This window comes from Castanea sativa, chromosome 5 (genome assembly GCF_040712315.1).
Source record: "Castanea sativa cultivar Marrone di Chiusa Pesio chromosome 5, ASM4071231v1".
NCBI lineage: Eukaryota > Viridiplantae > Streptophyta > Magnoliopsida > Fagales > Fagaceae > Castanea > Castanea sativa.
In genome coordinates, this window is record NC_134017.1 from 8,922,764 (window position 1) to 8,943,953 (window position 21,190).

At 36.9% G+C, this 21,190-nt stretch overlaps 1 protein-coding gene across 1 annotated transcript; it reads left to right on the top strand.

Moving 5' to 3' along the window:
• Window positions 1-861: 861 nt before the first annotated feature.
• On the top strand, window positions 862-20,987 carry LOC142634678 (uncharacterized). Its single transcript, XM_075808964.1, has 5 exons — window positions 862-1,495; window positions 2,055-2,277; window positions 7,886-7,899; window positions 20,437-20,810; window positions 20,928-20,987. The coding sequence occupies exons 1-5, from the start codon at window positions 895-897 to the stop codon at window positions 20,985-20,987; spliced, it is 1,272 nt and encodes a 423-aa protein (XP_075665079.1). The 5' UTR covers window positions 862-894.
• The last annotated feature ends 203 nt before the right edge of the window (window positions 20,988-21,190 follow it).

Below are 21,190 nucleotides of genomic sequence, written 5' to 3' on the forward strand. Positions count from 1 at the left end.
ATCATTTTATCTCTAACCTTTTTGAAAAATCAAGATTTCAGTTTCCTTCTATTTATTTTTGAAAATACTTTCAAACTTTTTAAAATTTTAAACTATGGTTTTTTTAATACAAAATTACGAGTTAAGACTAATGGTGGCATGCCACAAACACTTACTAAGACTTTTATTGATTGATCGGAACTATAGCCTTTCATGCTTTTGCTTGGAAAATTTACAGAACGAAAAGGTCATGCCCTTAGTGCCTTAGTGGGCCTATAAAGATTAACCTGAATTTCAACACAACCTAATATGTCTTCGACCTGAATAATTAATTTAATGCCTCTATGAAAGTAGATGTTTTATTTTATTAAAAATAAAATAAAATACAGTTGTATCTTTAAAAAAGTTGAAGCTTTAAAAAAGAAAAACTATGCATGAACAAATAACATAAATAATTAAATAAAAAGCCAAACTAATCGAGAACAATATCTTCTAACTATAATTTTCTTTTGTAGGCCGGAGATTGAGCCTAAAGCCTCTTTCCAAATTTACTTGGGATATATTATTTTGTTAACCACTTGAAACATAAGTTCAAGTTAGGTTGCAACAAGAAATTAAAACTGGCCCTCAAGACCATGCAGTAACTATAATATAATCACGTAAAATAATACTCATGATATTTCGAACTGGCCTGTGAGTGTGTGTGATTGAGCAGAAAATTTCTGATTCGTCCAACACCTACAGTACTGATTGTCACTCTCAACTTTTTCCCTGTCATATATAGTGGATTTCTCAAGCAATGATTAATATTGGTATGTGGACCGCATGCATCTATTTATATGCTAATTTTCGGAATCACAAACCACACACACATAGAGAGCAAGAGCAAGAGACAGAGAGAGAAAGAGTGAGAGAATGGAAGTAAGGCGCGTAGAAGATGATATAATAGAACTTTACAATGCATCAATGAGTGGGTCTACAACCACATTGTATAGATTGATCCATAACGACCAACACTTGCTTAGTAAAATTTCACTGACTTCTTTCAGTGAAACTCCATTACACATATCAGCTTTAGCTGGGCAGCTTGATTTTAGTAGAGCCCTTTTACTTCAAAAACCCCAGCTCGCTGTCGAGTTGGACTCTCACAAACGATGCCCCCTCCACTTGGCTTCTGCTGAGGGCCATATAGACATCGTTCGAGCACTATTACATGCAAATAGCAATGCATGCTTAATTCGTGATCAAGATGGCAGAATTCCTCTCCACTATGCAGCCATAAGAGGACGGGTTAAGGTTGTGAAGGAGTTAATTTCTGCACGGCCTGATTCAACACAAGTTATGCTTGATGGGGGAGAAACCGTTTTACACTTATGTGTCAAACACAACCAATTGGAGGCTTTGAAACAGTTGGTAAAATCTATGAGTGACAATGGGGACTTTCTCAATTCCAAAGACCATGAAGGTGGCAACACCATCTTGCATTATGCTGTGATGCTAAAGCAAGTTGAGGTATGTTTTAATTTATTTCTTGCATATATTTGAGTAGATATTTTTTTTTCACTGCATATCTGAGTAGATTGTTCCTTATGAATCTTATTTCTTTCTAGATTACTAATGGTGTTAGAATATTCACGTTGCTAGTTAACTGGTCCAATTTCATTCAATAAAGACAACGTCGAGGTGTAACATTATTTAAATACCTGGAGTGGGGAAAAAAACACTCAATGTTTGAGTTTACTTTGTGAAAAAAATGAGTTTTCCAATATATAAGAGCCAAGCCCACCCCAAACTAGTACTCTGCCAACTCTTTCCTTAAAAACGTGGGATAATGTCAATAGACACGACACTTTCTTGCTGGGGAAAAAATATGTTAACAAAGGCTAATTTTTTTAGTCTAATTACACTATGGCATATTTCATAACATCACTAGTTTTCACCAACGATATCTTAAGGTGTATATATATTGAGTTTATACAATATATATTGGGATTTCTTTTTTGGGTATCATTTTAGTTGTGCTTCTCATAAACAAATTGTTCATAATTATAATGCTATAAGTTTTTTGCAAAGAGTAAAATTCTTGCCTTCAATGTCTAAAGTGAAAGAAAAAGCAGATGTATTGAATCATATGGGTTTTACAGCCTTAGAAGTATTAGATCATTATCCAAAAGAATTCAAAAGCCTCACCATTCAAAATATTTTAATGGATGCCGGTGTTGAGAGAGCAAAGAACCAAAGTATTCTTCCACCACCATCAGCAATCACGATTGGTCGCCACGAATTAGCAACACCTAAGTTCGAGTAGGTTGATCAAATAGTTAAAGACTTAAAAAGTACTTGAGATATTATGATGCCCCAATTTGATTGATTGTGTGATGTGTGTGTGAGTGTCTGATAAGTCCCACATCGGGTATCTACTAGGTAGATCTGGACTTTATTAACAATTTCAATGAGCCTCAATTGTGATTAGTCATTTTGAGGTATAACGCAGATATGACTAGCGTTTTTCCTTAGATCGTTACAAATATAAAGGTGATTGGTTTGAAGAGACACATGGTTCATTAATGGTGGTGGCTATTGTGGTCACTATTTTTGCAGTTACATATGCCGTACGGTATGATTTAAAGCTGAGCCAAAACTATAACCACACCGCACTTCATTTTTGCGGACATATATGTGATGCGGTGGATAAGATACGATTTGAATGGTTTGAAACTAGTATATTTTTTCAAATTTTAGGCTTTTCCTACCCAACTCAAAACTGATTTTTCCTTTTGTTTTGGGCTATGTTTTAAACTATTGCACTAGTTTTTCTTTATTTGAGGTTGACTTTCCTAATCAATACTTGTTAGGATTATTAAATTATTATTTTTTTTTTTGTAAACTAGGGTTAAACTATTAATAATATATTTAATATTAAAAAAAATAAATATATTAATATATAAAAAGAGTATAGTGCAGTGCAGTTTGTTTAATTTTATTATTATAAAACTGCAAACTATATTGCGGTGTAGTGCATTGTCATTTACAGTGCGATACGGTTACGCTCTGACTTGGAGAAAGAGCTTACGCAAATGAAGGAGGAGGCTCGCAGCCATAAGCTCGCACTGGAGGCCGCGAAGAAGGCTAGCTATCAGGAGGGGGTATCTAGAACGCAAGAACTGTTGACATAGGCCTTCGCGGCATTGTGCCGAGAGTATTGTCAACAGGTCTGGGGAGAGGCCATGAATGCAGCAGGGGTTCCTCCAGCTTCTGAGCTGAGGAAGCCCGAGAACATCTGGCTTCCCCTAGACATACAGGAGATAGAAGACCCTCCTGTAGCAGCCTCTCCTGCCCTTCCTCCTGTGATGCAAGAACTTGTTCCTGATCCTACAGAACCTGAAGGTTCCCATAAAGAGAAGGACAAGTGTGATGGCGCCGAGAAGGAGCAAGTTCAAGACATGGAGCCCCTCATCCCTTCAACAGACAAAGGGAAACAAGTTTTGTCCACCTTTGAGCTGGAACTGAAGAGTACCGAGGCTGGCAGCAACTCCCTCCAAGACCCCCTTCCACAAGCTTAAGGCCTAGGATAGAACTTTTTGTACTCCTCCCCCTTTTTTTTTTTATATATGATTAATGAAGAACAGTTTTATTCAACTTTCATTCGTGTTGTATTTGTTTTACTTTATTCTTTTTGTGCTTGTCATGAAAGTTCTTACTAATAAATAGTTAAAGAGAGAACAGAATAAGTAAGTCTAACTCCACCAATCAAACAACTATAACTTCAAAACAGTTGTATAACTTAGTTTGGTCATTAATCAATGCCTTAGTTAAAAGACCCATATGATGGTTGAATCTTTGTAATGTGAAGTATTACTCTCAGTAGGATGTCAGGTCTGAGGGTTATTCCTTACAAAAATTTATTTAACACTTAATGATATAGAACTTAAGATCTAAGTTAATGAATAGTAAGATAGTGATTTCCACAAAGCATGTGATAAGAATAAGAACAGTAACTGAGATATCAATTTTCACAAGGTTTATGGTCCGAGGACCATACTTAAACAAATTTCTGTTTGACACTTAATAATAGCAACTTCAAATGTTAATTTTCCCAAAGTAGGAGGTCCGAGGACCCGGCATAACTAAGGTTCTGTTTAACAAATGACAAGATATCAATTTCCACAAGGTCTGTGGTCCGAGGACCATACTTAACCAAGTTTCTGTTTGACACTTAATAATAGCAACTTCAAATGTTAATTTTTCCAAAGTAGGAGGTCCGAGGACCCGGTATACTAAGGTTCTGTTTAACAAATGACAAGATATCAATTTCCACAAGGTTTGTGGTCCGAGGACCATATTTAACCAAGTTTCTGTTTGACAGTTAATAATAGTAACTATAAGCCCCTGAGGTATTTATAATTTTGAATTACTAGCTAACAAAAGAACATTTTATTAATAATAATACCTTCAAAGGTTATTTACATTCCATGGGCGTGGTACAATTCTTTCATCTAGGTCAGCTAGCCGATATGACCCTATGCCTGCTACTGAAACAATGCGATAGGGGCCTTCCCAGTTTGGTCCTAGCTTACCCCAAGCTGGGTTCTTAGAAGTGCCCACAACTTTTCTTAATACGAGATCCCCAGGAGCGAGTGGCCTTAGTTTCACGTGGGCATCATATCCCCGTTTAAGCTTCTGTTGATAATAAGCCATTTGGATCATAGCTGCCTCGCGTCGTTCCTCAAGTAAATCAAGACATTTCTCCAGGAGGCCATCGTTATTCTCCGGACTAAAAGTACTTGTCTTCAAGGTGGGAAAACCATATTCCAAAGGTATCACCGCCTCGGCTCCATAAGTCATAGAGAATGGCGTTTCTCCCGTGGACCTGCGCGGTGTAGTCTGATATGTCCACATAACATGTGGGAGCTCTTCTACCCATCTGCCCTTCGCATCGTCCAACCTTTTCTTCAGCCCACTGACTATGACCTTGTTAACGGCCTCGGCTTGCCTATTTCTCTAAGGATAAGCTAGGGTGGAGTATCTATTTATGATGCCCATGTCACCACAGTATTTCCTAAAAGCCTTGCTGTCGAATTGAACGTCATTGTCTGAGATAAGTGTGTGTGGTATACCGAATCTAGTGATGATGTTTTTCCAGACAAATTTCTTGGAATCAACGTCTCTGATATTTGCTAAGGGCTCGGCCTCAACCCATTTAGTGAAATAGTCTGTCCCCACGAGAAGCCATCTTTTGTTTCCTACAGCCCTCAGAAACAGCCCCACTATGTCCAATCCCCATTGTGCAAAAGGCCAAGGACTGGAGAGAGGGTTGAGAGCCCCTCCAGGTTGATGAATATTAGGGGCGAACCTCTGGCATTGATCACACTTTCGAGCATAATCCTAAGCCTCCCTTTGCATATTAGGCCACCAATAACCCTGAGTCAGAGCTCTGTGGGCTAAGGACCTTCCCCCGATGTGGCTCCCACAAATCCCTTCATGCAGTTCTTCCAGAAGTGCCTCCGTTGATTCAGGATGCACACACAACAAGTATGGTCCTGAGAAGAATCGTTTATACAGTTTCTGGTCCTCGGACAACCAGAAACGTGGCGCCTTTCGACGTATCTTCTCTGCTTCAGATTTGTCCTCAGGAAGGATGTCATTCTTAAGAAAAGATATAACTGGGTCAATCCAACTAGGTCCAGGCCTTATCAGATGAATGCGAACTGCGCTAACAATGGTAAGAGTTGGCTCTAGCAAATCCTCCACGAGGATAATTCTGGGCAAACCCTGAGCCGAGGACGTTGCTAACGTAGCCAAAGAATCTGCATGGGTGTTTCCACTTCTAGAAATGTGAGCTAAGACGAAGGAATCAAATTCAGCTTGCTGACGCTTGACCTGGGCCAAATATTCCTGCATTTTGGGGTCTCTAGCCTCCATGGTCCCCATGACTTGGCCGACCACTAACTGAGAGTCCGAGAACACATGGATTTCCTTTCCACCCATCCTACGTACCATCTTCATGCCCACCAAGACTGCTTCATACTTGGCCTCATTATTAGTAGCCGAGAACGCCAATCTCAAAGATTTTTCGAAGACAATCCCCTCAGGGGACATTAGGACAAGTCCAACACCAGACCCTCTCTGATTAGCTGCCCCATCCACATACACTTTCCAAGTCGGAGGTACTGCGGCTGTGATCACACCAACTGATTTTTCATCCATGCGCACCTCTTTCAGAGTTTCTTCTAGCAATGGTTCGGTAAACTCTGCCACCAAGTCAGCGAGGACCTGCCCCTTCACCGAGGTGTGAGGCTTGTATTTAACGTCAAAAGCTCCTAAAATGGTTCCCCACTTTGCCACCATACTAGAGTAATCGGCGCTGCGTAACACCGCTTTGAGAGGCAATTGGGTTAGAACCACCACAGTGTGAGACTGGAAATAATGAGGAAGCTTGCGCGTGGCATGAACTATGGCCAAATGTGCTTTCTCCAAGAGTAGATAGCGCATCTCGGCCTCATTCAAAGACTTACTAACGTAGTAGACCGGTCTTTGCACCCCGCTTTCATTCCTTATAAGGACCAGGCTGACCGCGTGGATGGCCACTGCCAGATAAGCAAACAAGACCTCGTCCGCCTCGGGACGAGACAAAATGGGTGGCCGAGAAAGATATTACTTAAGCTGTTGGAAAGCTAACACGCAGTCCTCGGTCCATTGAAACCCTTTCCACTTATTCAACAATTGGAAGAAAGGACGGCATCGGTCAGCTGACCGAGAGATAAACCTATTCAATGCAGCAATCATTCCGGTCAATTTCTGGATCTCTTTTGGGTTCCGAGGCGGCTGTAAATCCTGAATAGCCTTGACCTGCGCTGGGTTCACCTCTATGCCTCTGTGAGTAATCATATACCCCAGGAACTTTCCAGATCCCATGCCAAAAGAGCACTTTGAGGCGTTAAGGCGCAACTTGTACTTTCTTAGCACCTGGAAGGTGTCGGCTAGATCTTTGACGTGTGAAGGTATTGTTTTTCTCTTCACCACTATATCATCTACATACACCTCATTGGTCTTCCCTAGTTGCTGTTCAAACATTCTGGTCATCATTCTTTGGTAGGTAGCCTCAGCATTCTTCAATCCAAATGGCATAACCTTATAGTGGTAGTTCCCTATTGGAGTAATGAAAGCAGTCTTCTCCTGATCCTCCAATGCTAATGGAATCTGATGGTAACCCTGGAAGGCATCCAAAAAACTCATTCGAGGATGTTCGACAGTGGCATCCACCAGTTGATCAATACGCGGCATTGGGAACGAATCCTTGGGGTAGGCTTTGTTCAAATCTGTGAAGTCCACACATACTCTCCACGTTCCATTCTTCTTTTTAACCACAACCGTATGTGCCAACCATTCGGGGTAGAAAATTTCTTTAATAGCCCCAGCCTTCTTGAGTTTGAGCACCTCTTCCTTCACAGCCTCGGAATGTTCTTTGGAAGAACGCCGAGGTGGCTGCCTTCTCGGAACAATGGCAGGGTTGACGTTTAAACAATGACAAATGAAGCTCGGATCTACGCCTGGAGCCTCATAAGGGTCCCACGCAAAAACATCAATATTGTCCTTCAGAAATTCCAACAACTCCATCTTTTCCTGGTGTGGCAAACGTATGCCAACTTGGAAGAACCTCTCTAGGTCATCTGCTATCAAGAACTTCTCTAACTCCTCACAAACAGCCTCCTCTCCTGTCACCGCTCTAGGTGCATTCGGAGCTGTTAATTGCTATGACTCTTGGATGGGCAAAGTTGATGACTCGACTTCTGTCTGATGAAGCACTGTGGCCGATATGCATTGCTTCGCCACCAATTGGCTGCCAAGGATCTTCTCAACATACTCCTCCGAGGGGAACTTAACCTTAACATGCAAGGTAAAGAAGACAACTTCCAGAGCGTGCAACCACGGCCTGGCGAGGATGGTTGTATACGGGGAGTACACGTCGACCACAATGAAATCCACCTCAACTGTTTCTGAGTCGGATTGGACGAGCAAACGAATCTGTCCCTTCGGAATAGCGGTCCTTACTTCGAAACTTATGAGTGGCGAGTCATAAGGAGTAAGATCTTTCAACTTCAACCTTAGTCCCTTAAATAAATCAGGGTACATGATATCTGCATCGCTGCCTTGATCAATCACCACTCTCTTCACATCGTAGCTCCCTATCCTAAGAGTGACCACAAGAGCATCGTCATGGGGTTGGATGGTACCAACCTTATCCTCCTCCGAGAATCCCAAGACGGGTAAAGTCACCTTCAACCTCTTCGGCCTGCAGCCTGCCTCCTCGGCCTGCGAATGGGAAACCGCCATCACCCTAGTGGGACCCGAGCCGTTCCTGCCAGGTGCAGCGAAGATAACATTAATTGTTTCCAACGCTGGCCGAGATGGATTATTCTTCTGATTGTTCGAGCCAGATTGGCTGCCCTGTCCACCAGGTTGACACAAGTGCTGCTTTAGTTTTCCTTCACTGACCAGCTGCTCCAAGTGGTTCCAAAGGGTCCGACAGTTCTCGGTAGTGTGGCCCACGTCCTGATGGTACTAACAAAAGAGGTTTTGATTCCTCTTCCCGGGGTCTCCTGCCATCTTACTAGGCCACCTGAAGAAGGGCTCCTTACGAATCTTCTCCAGCAGTTGGTGCATTGGATCTCGGAACACAGTATTCACGGCCAGAGGTGCTACCGAGCAGGACTACCCAGCATAATCTCTCCTCGGCTTGTTGTTATGGTATCTGTCCGACCTAAAATCCATTCTCTCCTGCGGGATAACCTTCTCCTTACCCTTTCCTTGCTGTTAGTTTTCCTCTACCTTTTTGTATTCATCAATACGATCTATGAGGCGACGTACGCTGCGAACGGGCTTTTCAGTCAAAGACTTTCTCAAGTCATGATCAGTAGGAAGGCCTACCTTAAAGGTGTTGAGTACCACCTCATCAAAGTCACCATCTATTTCATTAAACACTTCCCAGTACCGGTCGGAATATGCTTTCAACGTCTCCCCTTCCCTCATGGTCATGGATAGCAGCGAGTCCAATGGCCGAGGTACTCTGCTACACGTAATAAACCGCGAAGTGAATGCTCTAGTGAGCTCCCCAAACGAACCTATAGACCCCGATTTAAGGCCGTTGAACCACCTCATAGCAACATGTCCCAAGCTAGAGGGGAAAACTTTACACATCAGGGTCTCGTTGTGAGAGTGCACCACCATCCTCTAGTTAAAGTGACTCACGTGCTACACCGGATCAGTCCGGCCATTGTAAATGGTAAAGGTGGGCTGGGTAAACCTCCTGGGAAGCCTCCATTTCTCAATCCTCCGTGAAAACGGAGATTTGGAGAGTTGGTGCAACGCCCGACTCATAGCATCGTTCCCTAAGCCCCTAGAAGGAAGCTTCTTGTGTCTGCGAGCTGGTTGGTCGTCCTCCTCACCAGAGGACATTGCACTGGGGGGTGAGCATGACCTTGAGCTGTAGCTACCCCCCCAGACCTCCTCTGAGGAAGGATTAGATGAGGACAGTGAAGACCTACGTCTAGCACGGCGTAGCTTTCTCTTCAAATGCTTAATCTCCTTTTGCATGGCTTTAACACCATCCTCATGGGTGGTGTTACCCCCACCATGAGTATGGCTAGCCCCGGGGTATTCTGTATGGACACTTCCCTCACGATCCCTTCGAAGCTCAAGACGCTTGAAAAGATCCTCCGGCTGTGATCCCTGTGACTCTGCATGGTGAGAACCTAGGCTTGCCATAGTATCCCAACTCCTTCTAGACTAGATTTCCCACAGACGGCGTCAATTGTAAGTGCACAATTGCACCTGGACCCAAAGACAATTATGGGCTCAGGCCCAATGAGCCTTAAAAAATAAAATTTGTAGAGTGTGGGCTTGAAATCTAGGTTAGAGGTAATGAGAACTTGATAACAGGCTAAGAGTTGCAAACACTTGTAAATAACAAATGATAATTGCAAATAAACCTCCTCGGACGTAAGTTGATGAATACTTCTGTATTATTTCTATCTCTCTCTTAAGAGTTACAATCCTTAATTTCTTTCTTAGTTACCAACCGACCCCTTTTCTCTGGCGTTCATCTCCCTCAAATACTTCTTTTTCTGATACTTTATCCACGTGTTGCTCCAACCCCCTCCTCCTTAGATATTTCTTTTCTTAGTGCCTTTGAATAGTGACCAGAAGTTTCAGTTCTACTGTTCAGGGGTCACTTCCCCATTAATGCGGCCAGGGAGGTAGGTGCAGAGTCTTTAATGTAGAGGTGGCAACATTTTCTTTTGGTATTTTTCTAACACCGGTGTACCTCGAAGGTTCAGGGTTTCCCCCTTTAACCATTAGTCCTTTCAGAGTTGTGTCTTGACCTTCATAATAAAGCTTTGAGTTCTCTTGGATCTGTCCGAGGAGAAGCTTGCCCTCGGCTGTATCCTCGGACCCTCGGCGTATGGGCCAATTCGTAAAGTTAACAAATTCTTAATTCTGGAGCAGGTCGGCCCTCCATGCTACAGTCCAAAGGCCCATATGCCCACTTGGGTCTTTTTACTCCCCACATCTATCATAATTTTTTATTTTAATATAATAATATATGTTTGCATTTCAATAATTTAATATAGATGAAACTCTATTAAAATTTCATATAACTCCTAAAGTTTCAATAATATATTGAAAATATATTTCCTTTAATATACAATTTTAATTACGGGTATGCTACTAATATACTATTAAACTATTTCTATCCCTCTCCTTTCCTCTCTTTCGCTTAAGTTATATATAAGGAACCTGGTATAAGATAATTCAATTAGAACTGGTAAACAATTATTGTGCAGACTGCTTGTAATTAATATGATTCTATTTAGGTAAATCAACTCTTTACATTTGGTGGAATAGGTAAGACCTATGCTTGACGCCCATCATTAATTCTAAGGTGAAATTTCACCGAAAGAAAGAGTAAAAAATATAGTTGATAATATGACACTCCCAACCCCACTGCACTCAAAAAATTTCTCATAGCTTAGCAACCATTATATTTGGATCTTCTCCATTTCATTTGAAAGTGAGTGATAATCCTTTTTGTTGCCATTTTCGTTCATTGGTTATGGTGTTATTGAAGGTCATAAGCATCATCCAATTAATATCAGCGAAAGTGCATCCATGCCTTCTATTATTTACCTGCTCCTTTCATCAATCAATCATACACCTTCTCGTCTTTCACGTTGTACTATTGTTTTTGAAAATTGCAAATCATTATAAAATGTTTCAAAAGATTATTATTACCATAAATTGAATTTCACGTCTCATTGTCATCAAAGTGACAATGATTATATGAATTTTGTTTTATATTTTCTATTCATGTTAATAATAATCTTTTGAAACATTTTAATAAAATATAAACATGATTTTAAATAAAAATATCAAATATTTGAAGACCAAATATTTGTTCTTTCTGTTCTATCTGTTCTCTTGGACGAGCATGGAGTTTCAGTGGTGGTGTTAAGAACATTTTTCTAATGTGCCAAGTTAAATGTGTGTAAATATATGTTGGAGCATTTTAATATTAAAAAATTAAATTGAATAAATTTTATAACATAAATGTAAAGATGTGAGAGTGAATGTGGAAGATAAGGAGTTAGTGAAAATGTTTAATCTCACATTGAAAATGAGAGAGACTATTTTGTTCTTCTTAATTGTGGTGATTAATGGGCTAACATGAATTGTCTCAAATATTGGGCCAGATACATGCGCAAGGGGGAGGTGAAGGGTGCAGGTGTCAAATTTGGAAATGAATCAGCACCTTGGATCCTCCTACTTGACAGCCCATTCAGAGTAATTACCATATCCGTTGGTGAATGAATGACCCGAATTAATATTCCATTTTTATTATGGAAAATAATGAGCCATTAACCCACTTAATGGACTATCCGTTTGGGCCTTTTCATTATTCAGAAAACTCCTTATCTCACCATTAATTGTGTAACTCTAGCCCATCAGAATAATATCCAACAATTAATCTTGTAACATCCACTATATCAGAATAATGGACCTAATTAATTAGATTAATTTGGGTAGTAATTTTGTAAGGCCCATTGAGCCTATAAATAGACCCATTCAGACACAATCCAAGTTACTGCAATATACACTAAAAAAATTGAGAGATTCTTGGTAAGAAAAGGTGTTCTTTCTGGTGGAGCTTTGGGCTTGAATACTTTGTGCAGAGGTTGTTCTAGCCATACGACACTTGTTGGGCTGTTGTATCCTGGGAGAGACAATTCAGAGACGGTCTGAACCGGTTACAAAGTTTAGCCAACCAAGGGCTTGAATCTCCTTAAAGAGAGCGAGTGCCGCGCCTCAGTTCAAATAGTGTTGTGTAATCTTTTTCTTTAAACTAATAAAAATTCAGAAGTATTATTCAGTTTCTCTTCGTGTTATTTCCATTATCATTGTGTTTGCACCAACAATTTTAAGGAGATTCACACATGGAGCCTACACAAGAGAAACCAAATGAGCTTGTTGGAGATCTCAACAAGTCATTTCGCTTTAAGGGAACCCATTTCAAGAGGTGGAAAGGAAAGGTCCTCTTCTACTTGAGCCTTCTCAAAGTTGCTTACATCCTCACTGAGAAGAATCCGTCAAAGGTTCCTACTAATGAGATGCGTGGCGAAGCATATATTCCCCATCAAGAAAAAATAGATAAGTATACAAAAGATGAATATAATTGTCGCTCTTATCTATTGAATTGTCTTGCCGATCATTTCTATGATTATTATGATACAACTTACAAGTCTGCTAAAAAAATTTGGAAAGCTTTGCAAAGCAAGTATAATACCGAGGAGGCAGGTGCAAAGAAGTATGCTGTTAGTAGATTTTTCCGTTACCAAATGGTGGATGGAAAATCGATGGTGGATCAAGCACAAGACTTCCAAATGATTGTAGCAGAATTGAGATCCGAAGGCATAAAGATCAGAGACAATTTGGTTGTAGCTGGCATAATTGACAAACTACCACAATCTTGGAAAGAGTTTCAAAAGACTTTGCGCCACAAACAAAAGGAGACATCCTTGGAGACTTTGATTACACACATCCGTGTAGAGGAGGAGGCTAGAGGACAAAATGCACTCATGACACAAGAGAGCAATGGTAATTCCACCACAAAGGTAAACCTTATTTCATCCAATAATAATATGCCCAAAAATCATTTTCCTAAAATGGGTCAATTGAAGCCAAAAAAGAAAGCTTTTAAAAACAATAATAGATCACCTCAAGGAAGGGGAACCCCGAATAAAAATTACAATAAGAACCATGGACCCCTTCATAAGATCAATTTAATAGATCCTGTTTTGTTTGTGGCAAGAGGGGGCATATTGCTCGATTTTACAAATTTTGGAAACGTGAATCTGTCCTGCAGGCTAATGTAACCGAAGAGCCTTTAGTGGCTAGGATTACAGATATCAATATGGTGCAATATGTTGAAGGGTGGTGGGCAGATTCTGGTGCTAATAGGCACATCTGCGATGACAAAAATTGGTTCAAGTTGTACACTCCTTTTGAAGAAGAAAAAACTGTTATGCTTGGTGACTCTAACAAAACCAAGGTTCTTGGGAGTGGTGAGGTTGAATTGAAATTCACTTCTGGACGTGTGCTAACATTGAAAGATGTACTTTACACTCCGTCCATGAGGAAGAATTTGATGTTAAGTTTTTTGCTTAACAAGGCTGGTTTCAAGCAAACTATGGAATCTGATAATTATGTAATCACTAAAAATGGATTATTTGTGGGTAAGGGTTATGTTTGTAATGGAATGTTTAAATTAAATGTTGAGAATAATAAAGCATCTACTGGTTCAATTTATATGCTTTCTTCTGTTAATTTTTGGCATGCTCGTTTGTGTCATGTAAATAGTAGATATGTGAGAATCATGAGTAGTTTAGGATTAATTCCAAGACTGTCAAAAGATTTTGAAAAATGTGAAACTTGTAGTCAAGCTAAGATTACAAAAAGGCCTCATAAAAGTGTTGTAAGAAATACCGAATTACTTGAGTTAATTCACTCCGATTTATGTGAATTTGAGGGAATTTTAACTTGTGGAGGAAATAGATATATTATCACTTTTATTGATGATTTCTCAAAATATACAACTATTTATTTGTTGAAAAATAAAAGTGATGCTTTTGAAAAATTTCAAGATTTTTTAAAAGAAGTTGAAAATCAATTCGGTAGAAAAATAAAAAGAATAAGAAGTGATAGAGGTCGTGAGTATGAATCAAGTGCATTCAACTCATTTGTTCAGTCTTTGGGAATTATCCATGGAACTACTGCACCATATTCACCTGCTTCTAATGGTGTGACTGAAAGAAAAAATAGAACTTTAATTGAGTTAACAAATGCCATGTTAATTGAATCTAGTCCACCTTTACATTTTTGGGGTGAAGCTATTTTAACTGCATGTCATGTTTTAAATAGGGTGCCATATAAAAAGTCACACACCACACCTTTTAAGATGTGGAAAGGACATAAGCCAAATTTGAGATATTTGAGAGTATAGGGTTGTCTTGCTTATGTAAGGCTTACTGACCCTAAAATACCTAAATTAGGTATAAGAGTTACTATTTGTGCTTTTCTTGGTTATGCATTTAATAGTGCAACTTATAGGTTTTTTGATCTTGAAAACAAAATAATTTTTGAATCCGGTGATGCAATTTTTCATGAAGAAAAATTTCCTTTTAAATTGAAAAATAGTGGGGGTAAAGAAAATATTTTGTCACAACCTAGTTCTTCTACTTCACATTTACAAAATCAAGAAAATTTTGAAATGGAATCTAGAAGGAGTAAAAGAGCTAGAGTTGAAAAGGATTTTGGTCCTAATTATTATATTTTTAACATTGAGAAAAATCCCCAAAATTTAAAAGAGGCTTTAACATCACCTGATGCTATATTTTGGAAAGAGGCTGTAAATGATGAGATGGAATTTCTAATTTCTAATAAAACTTGGAAATTAGTAGATCTTTCACCGGGTTGTAAGATCATAGGTTGTAAATGGGTCCTTAGAAAAAAGTTGAAACCGGATGGATCAATAGATGAGTTTAAAGCTAGACTTGTTGCAAAAGGTTTTAAACAAAAAGCTGATCTTGATTTCTTTGATAACTTTTTCTCCGATAACGAGAATTACATCTATTAGATTGTTAATTGCTATTGCTGTAATTTTTGATTTGAAAATTTATCAAATGGATGTAAAAACTGCTTTTCTAAATGGGGACCTAGAGGAAGAGATTTATATGAATCAACCTCAAGGTTTTGTAGAGCCTGGACAAGAAAGCAAGGTATGTAAACTAACTAAATCCCTATATGGCTTAAAACAAGCACCTAAACAGTGGCATGAAAAGTTTGATTCCTGCATGATTGAGAATGGTTATAAATCAAATGAATGTGATAAATGTATTTATTCTAAATCATGGAATAATTTACATGTTATTATTAGCCTCTATGTGGATGATATGTTGATTTTTGGCTCAAATATGCATGTTATAAATAAGATAAAAAATATGCTTAAAAGCCATTTTGATATGAAAGATTTTGGTGAGGCTAATTTTATTTTGGGCATGAAAATTACAAAAACATGTGATGGTATATATCTTGATCAATCACATTATGTTGATAAAATATTAAGAAAATATAACTTTCATGATCACAAAAGTGTAGCTACTCCTTTTGATTGTAGTGTTCAGTTATTTCCTGTGAATAATGTTGATGAGATTTCTAATCAAAAGGATTATGCTAGCATCATTGGTAGTTTGCATTATGCTACTGATTGTACTAGACTTGACATTGCATATGCAGTAAGAGTGCTAAGCAGATTTACTAGCAAGCCTAGTAAAGATCATTGGCTAGATATTGAGCGAGTCATGAGATATTTAATTGGTACAAAAAACTATGGCTTATTTTATAAAAAGTGTCCTGCTGTGATTGAAGGTTTTAGTGATGCCGATTCGAATACTTTGTCAGGTGATTCTCTCTCTACCATTGGTTATATTTTTACCTTAGGTAGTGGTGCTATTTGTTGGAAATCTAAAAAGTAAACAATAATTGCTAATTCAACAATGGAAGCTGAATTAATAGCATTAGCTTCAACTAGTGAAGAGGCAAATTGGCTTAGAGATTTGTTATATGAAATTCTACTTTGGGACAAGCCAATTCCACCTATATTAATTCATTGTGATAACACTGCTGCAATTGGTAGAGTTAAAAACCATTATTACAATGGTAAATCCAAACCTATAAGAAGAAAGCACAGTACCGTGCGATCTTATTTGAGAGTGGAATCATAACTGTGGATTATATTAAATTTAATGATAATCTTGCAGATCCATTTACCAAGGCCTTGGCAAAAGATAAAGTCTTCAATACATCGAGGGGGATGGGACTAAAGTCCATAAAATCATGAGCCATGTATGAGGATATCCAACCCAAAGACCAAAGATCCTGAGAATTGGGTTTAATGGGAAAAACGAATCATACGATGGTCGTAAGAAATGCACAATTTATTTTGTTAATTATTTATTTTGTAAATAATTTTTTAATTGTTCATCCCTATGATGTAAGTGCATTTATCCTGTAATGTGGAGAGGTTGAGTAAAAAACTCTTAATGAAATTTGTAACTCGTATGAGTGGGGTGTTAGAATTACAGAAGCACCCTTGACAAAATTTCACCTATGTGAGTGTGGGGGTGGGGCCGCTCTCTATGAAATTTGGACTTAATCTCAAATACACTCATGAAACCGGGATCAGCACATGGCCGTAAAGTGCTAGCTATAAAAGCTCATGTCAACACCTGGGTTGTTATGTGTAAGCAGTGACACTTAATTTCCCTAAAGCAGTCCTAGTTCAAGTCGGAGACCACTACAACTCTGGAGTTGAGATCGCTATTTTACTAAGTGAAGGTTCAATGCAGAGCACACCTTCATGATGCATAGTGATCCATCTTTTCCTAGTAATATCTCTTTAACTAAAATTTAATATTAAAATGAGTGGGGAATTGTTAGAGCATTTTAATATTAAAAAAATAAATTGAATAAATTTTATAGCATAAATGTAAAGATGTGAGAGTGAATGTAGAAGATGAGGAGTTAGTGAAAATATTTAATCTCACATTGAAAAGGAGAGAAACTATTTTGTTCTTCTTAATTGTGGTGATTAATGGGCTAACATGAATTGTCTCAAATATTGGGCCAGATACATGCGCAAGGGGGAAGTGAAGGGTGGAGGTGCCAAATTTGGAAATGAATCAGCACCTTGGATCCTCCTACTTGACAGCCCATTCAGAGTAATTATCATATCCGTTGGTGAGTAAATGGCTCGAATTGATATTTCATTTTTATTATGGAAAATAATGAGCCCTTAACCCATTTAATGGACTATTCGTTTGGGCCTTTTCATTATTCAGAAAACTTCTTATCTCACCATTAATTGTGCTGTTGTATCCTGGAGGAGACAAGTCAGAGACGGTCTACACCGATTACAAAGTTTAGCCAACCAAGGGATTGAATCTCCTTAAAGAGAGAGAGTGTCACGCCTCAGTCCAAATAGTGTTGTGTAATCTCTTTCTTTAAACTAATAAAAATTCAGAAGTATTATTCAGTTTTTATTCGTGTTATTTCCATTAGCATTGTGTTTGCACCAACAATATATATATATATATATATATATATATATATATATATATATATATATATAAAGTTGGATAATAACACGATTCAGCATGTGTTACATTTTTTTTTTCCATATATAACAAAGATATTTAGACTATGTTAGTATTCATATAACTCAATTGTTTTTTTTTCATCCAGTCCGTTTGAAAATTTTCGAACTATATATCTTTCAAATGATATTGATCATAATTAAATATTATTTCCATTTTTTCTATATCTCTAAGTATCCCAATAAAAATGAAAAGATTTAAAAAAAAAAAACAATAAATAAGACTTCTATGAAATAGATTTACTTAGAGAGGGAATTTGAGTGAAACATGATGACATGAATGTATTAAAAGGAATAAAAATGATGCATTATTCATTTATATTTAAATATAAATACAAATTTTAAAGGAAGACCATTAGTTGACAATTAAGGCCCATGAGACATTTTTAAATTGGTTTACATAGGACCTCAATCATTCACCCTTATTTCTTGGTAAAGAAGTGAAATAGATTAGAGGATGTTTTTCCATATCATTTCCATGGTAGATGGATCCCTCAAATGAGTAATATTTCTTCATCTCATATCCAAATCAAAGGTTTATATTCCACCGATACATAATGAGCATTTCTTTTTACACAAATTTGATGACATGAAATGAAAATAAAATATCTTCACAATTACAATTGTTCTTTCAAATTCTCTTTCTCTCAATAAGGCTTCAAAGTTATACAAAATTTCCCTAATAAATTTTAAAAAATTATTCATTATATCTTAAATCTTTTTGAAAAAACAAATTTTATTTTATTTTTGTTTTTTTTAATACTTTCGATATTTTTAAAATATGGTTTTTTAAATAAAAAATTTCAAGTTATGACTAATGGTGGCATGCCACAAACATTTCCTAGGAATTTTATTGATTGAACGGAACTATAGCCTTTCATGCTTTTGCTTGGAAATTTTATAGAATGAAAAGGTAATGCCCTTAGTGCCTTAGGCCTATCAAGATTAACCTCAATTTCAACACGAGCTGATATGTCTTCAACCTCAATTATTAATTTAATGCTCCTATGAAGTAGATGTTATAATTTTGTATTTTATTTTGTTAAAAAAGTCGAGTAAAATACATTATATATATATATATATATATATATATATATATATATATATGAAGCTTTAAAAAAATTTACATCGTTACATATATTAATTGTTAAGTTAACTATTGGAGTACATTTTTTTATACTCTTAACATATATGTCAAATTTTGTGTCAATCAGATATTATTTAGTATATAATCCATAAACTTATTTTTTATTGTTCCAGGAAAAATATAAAGTGTGCACGTTTTGTTATAGTATAATATAAAATTATGTAAACAAAATAATAATAATAATAATAATAAAATTATGATAAATAGTTGATATAAATACACTAAGTTTTAAATTTTATTTTGAAATTTAAAAATAGAATTTTAGTTGGACTAGGATTTAATTTCTTGTAACTTAGATAATAGAGTTATAACTAAACTAATGATGCACCATATTTCTAGTAAATAAGTGATTTAAAAAAATATATATATATATATTGATCATGTGGTTGATAAGAGTTTTTTTTTTTTTTTTTTCATTCTTATGAACATATATTATATATTATGCTATATAAAAAAAGTTTGGTCTAGATGTTGTGGTTGAGCTAAGTGATTATTTTCTCCCTCCAATAAATGGTTAAATTCTCATTAATTATGATAGTTTACCTAAGTTAAAAGCTTATTAACTAAATTTTAAAAAAATTTAAAATTCTACTCTGACTATAACTCTAAGCGAAAATCTGTTTGCTAAGTTTTAAAAAATTTACTCCAATTAAAGTTCTACTTTAAAAAATTCATGAAATTTATAATTTATATTAACTATTCGATAATCTATCATAATTTTGTTTTTTAATATATATACACACACACTTCTAATCATATTAGATGAAACTCTATTAAAATTTCATATAGCTCACTAAAGGTCCAATATATTGTTAAAAATATATTTCTTTTAATATAAAATTTTAATTTGGGGTATTCATGATAATATATTATTGAAGTAGTAGTGGTGTGGTCCATGCATTACTCAAGAAGATCTATTTTAATCACTTTCCTCAGCTCTAGGGATGGCAATTTACATAGTTTGTAAATTTTGAACTCTCTTTCACATCTTATTGATCATAACTAATATTTTTAATGTATTTTAAAAATTATAGGTTAGATAATTTAGAAATTATATAAGTAAAGTATACTAATAGACCTAAAAAATATGAAACATATAATCACGTTAAAAACATTTTAAAAAATAAAAGTAATTTTACATTTAAGATATATATATATATATATATATATATATATATATAATTTTCTATAAAAAATTCTAACTCCTAACCAAGAAATATGCAATTGCCATTTTTTCTATATTTCCAAATATCCAAAAAACCTAAAAAAATGAATATATATATATTGAGCATGAAATTTCTAAGTCGTCCAACACCTACAGTACTGATTGTCACTCCCAACTTTTTTCCTGTCAGTGGATTGCTCAAGCAATGGTTAATTAATTTTGGTATGTGGACCGCATGCACCTATTTATATGCTAATTTACGGAAGCAAAAACCACACGCATAGAGAGCGAGTGTGATACAGCAGGCTCGATGGCTCAGATTGAATCACCAAGATCAAAACAGCCAGGCGATCGATAGTACGTTTGCCAAATGGTTAGAGAAGTACTTGAACTATAAGGGCAATTGGATAGAAGACATGCGTGGTTCAATAATGGTGGTGGCTACTGTAATCACAGCTATCACTAATCAACCTGCATTTAGCCCCCCAGGCGGAGTTTGGCAAGACAATGTATTTGAGGATCATCACGGTTATGGTTGCAACACAACAAATCCATGTGCAGCTGGAACTTTGGTGTTAGCCTATAAGTTTCAAGCCACGTACCTTGCTTTCATAATTTGCAACACCATTGCTTTCACTTCCTCTCTCAGTGTTACCTTTTTGCTAATCAGTGGATTCCCTTTTAAGAATGATGTTTTTATGGCGCTCTTGGCATTTTGCATGTGTTTTGCTGATCCCAGGGACTCTCTATTGGTACTTGAACTATAGTACATAGTACTTGAACTATAGTACATAGGTAATGCATCTATCTCATACACTTGCCAATTGGTGTTTTGCTGCTTTTGACTGTTGTGGTTCTAATTCACTTAGTTCGCTTTCTATATTGGCTGGCAAAGAAGATCAGTAATGGAAAGTCGTCAACTTGATTGAAGAACCAGCTTATTGGAGTGATTTAGAGAGTATCTTGTCATGATAGGTTTTGTTGTCTACCAGTAGCGATACTACTAGATTGGTGTAATAAATTATATTGGCTACTGTCCTCCAAGTTCGAAATGTCGTTTCTTTTTTGTATTTCCTACCTTTGTATATCTTGTTGGGAATAAAAATTCAACGATGATCATATGTATTTCGTT

Bases quoted from the DNA above. Each gene is read 5' to 3' on its own strand.
- LOC142634678 (XM_075808964.1), top strand. From the start codon at position 895: ATGGAAGTAAGGCGCGTAGAAGATGATATAATAGAACTTTACAATGCA. The intron at 1,496-2,054 runs GTTTTAATTTAT...TTTTGCAAAGAG, and splicing joins GCTAAAGCAAGTTGAGGTAT to TAAAATTCTTGCCTTCAATG. The intron at 20,811-20,927 runs GTACTTGAACTA...TAATTCACTTAG, and splicing joins ATCCCAGGGACTCTCTATTG to TTCGCTTTCTATATTGGCTG.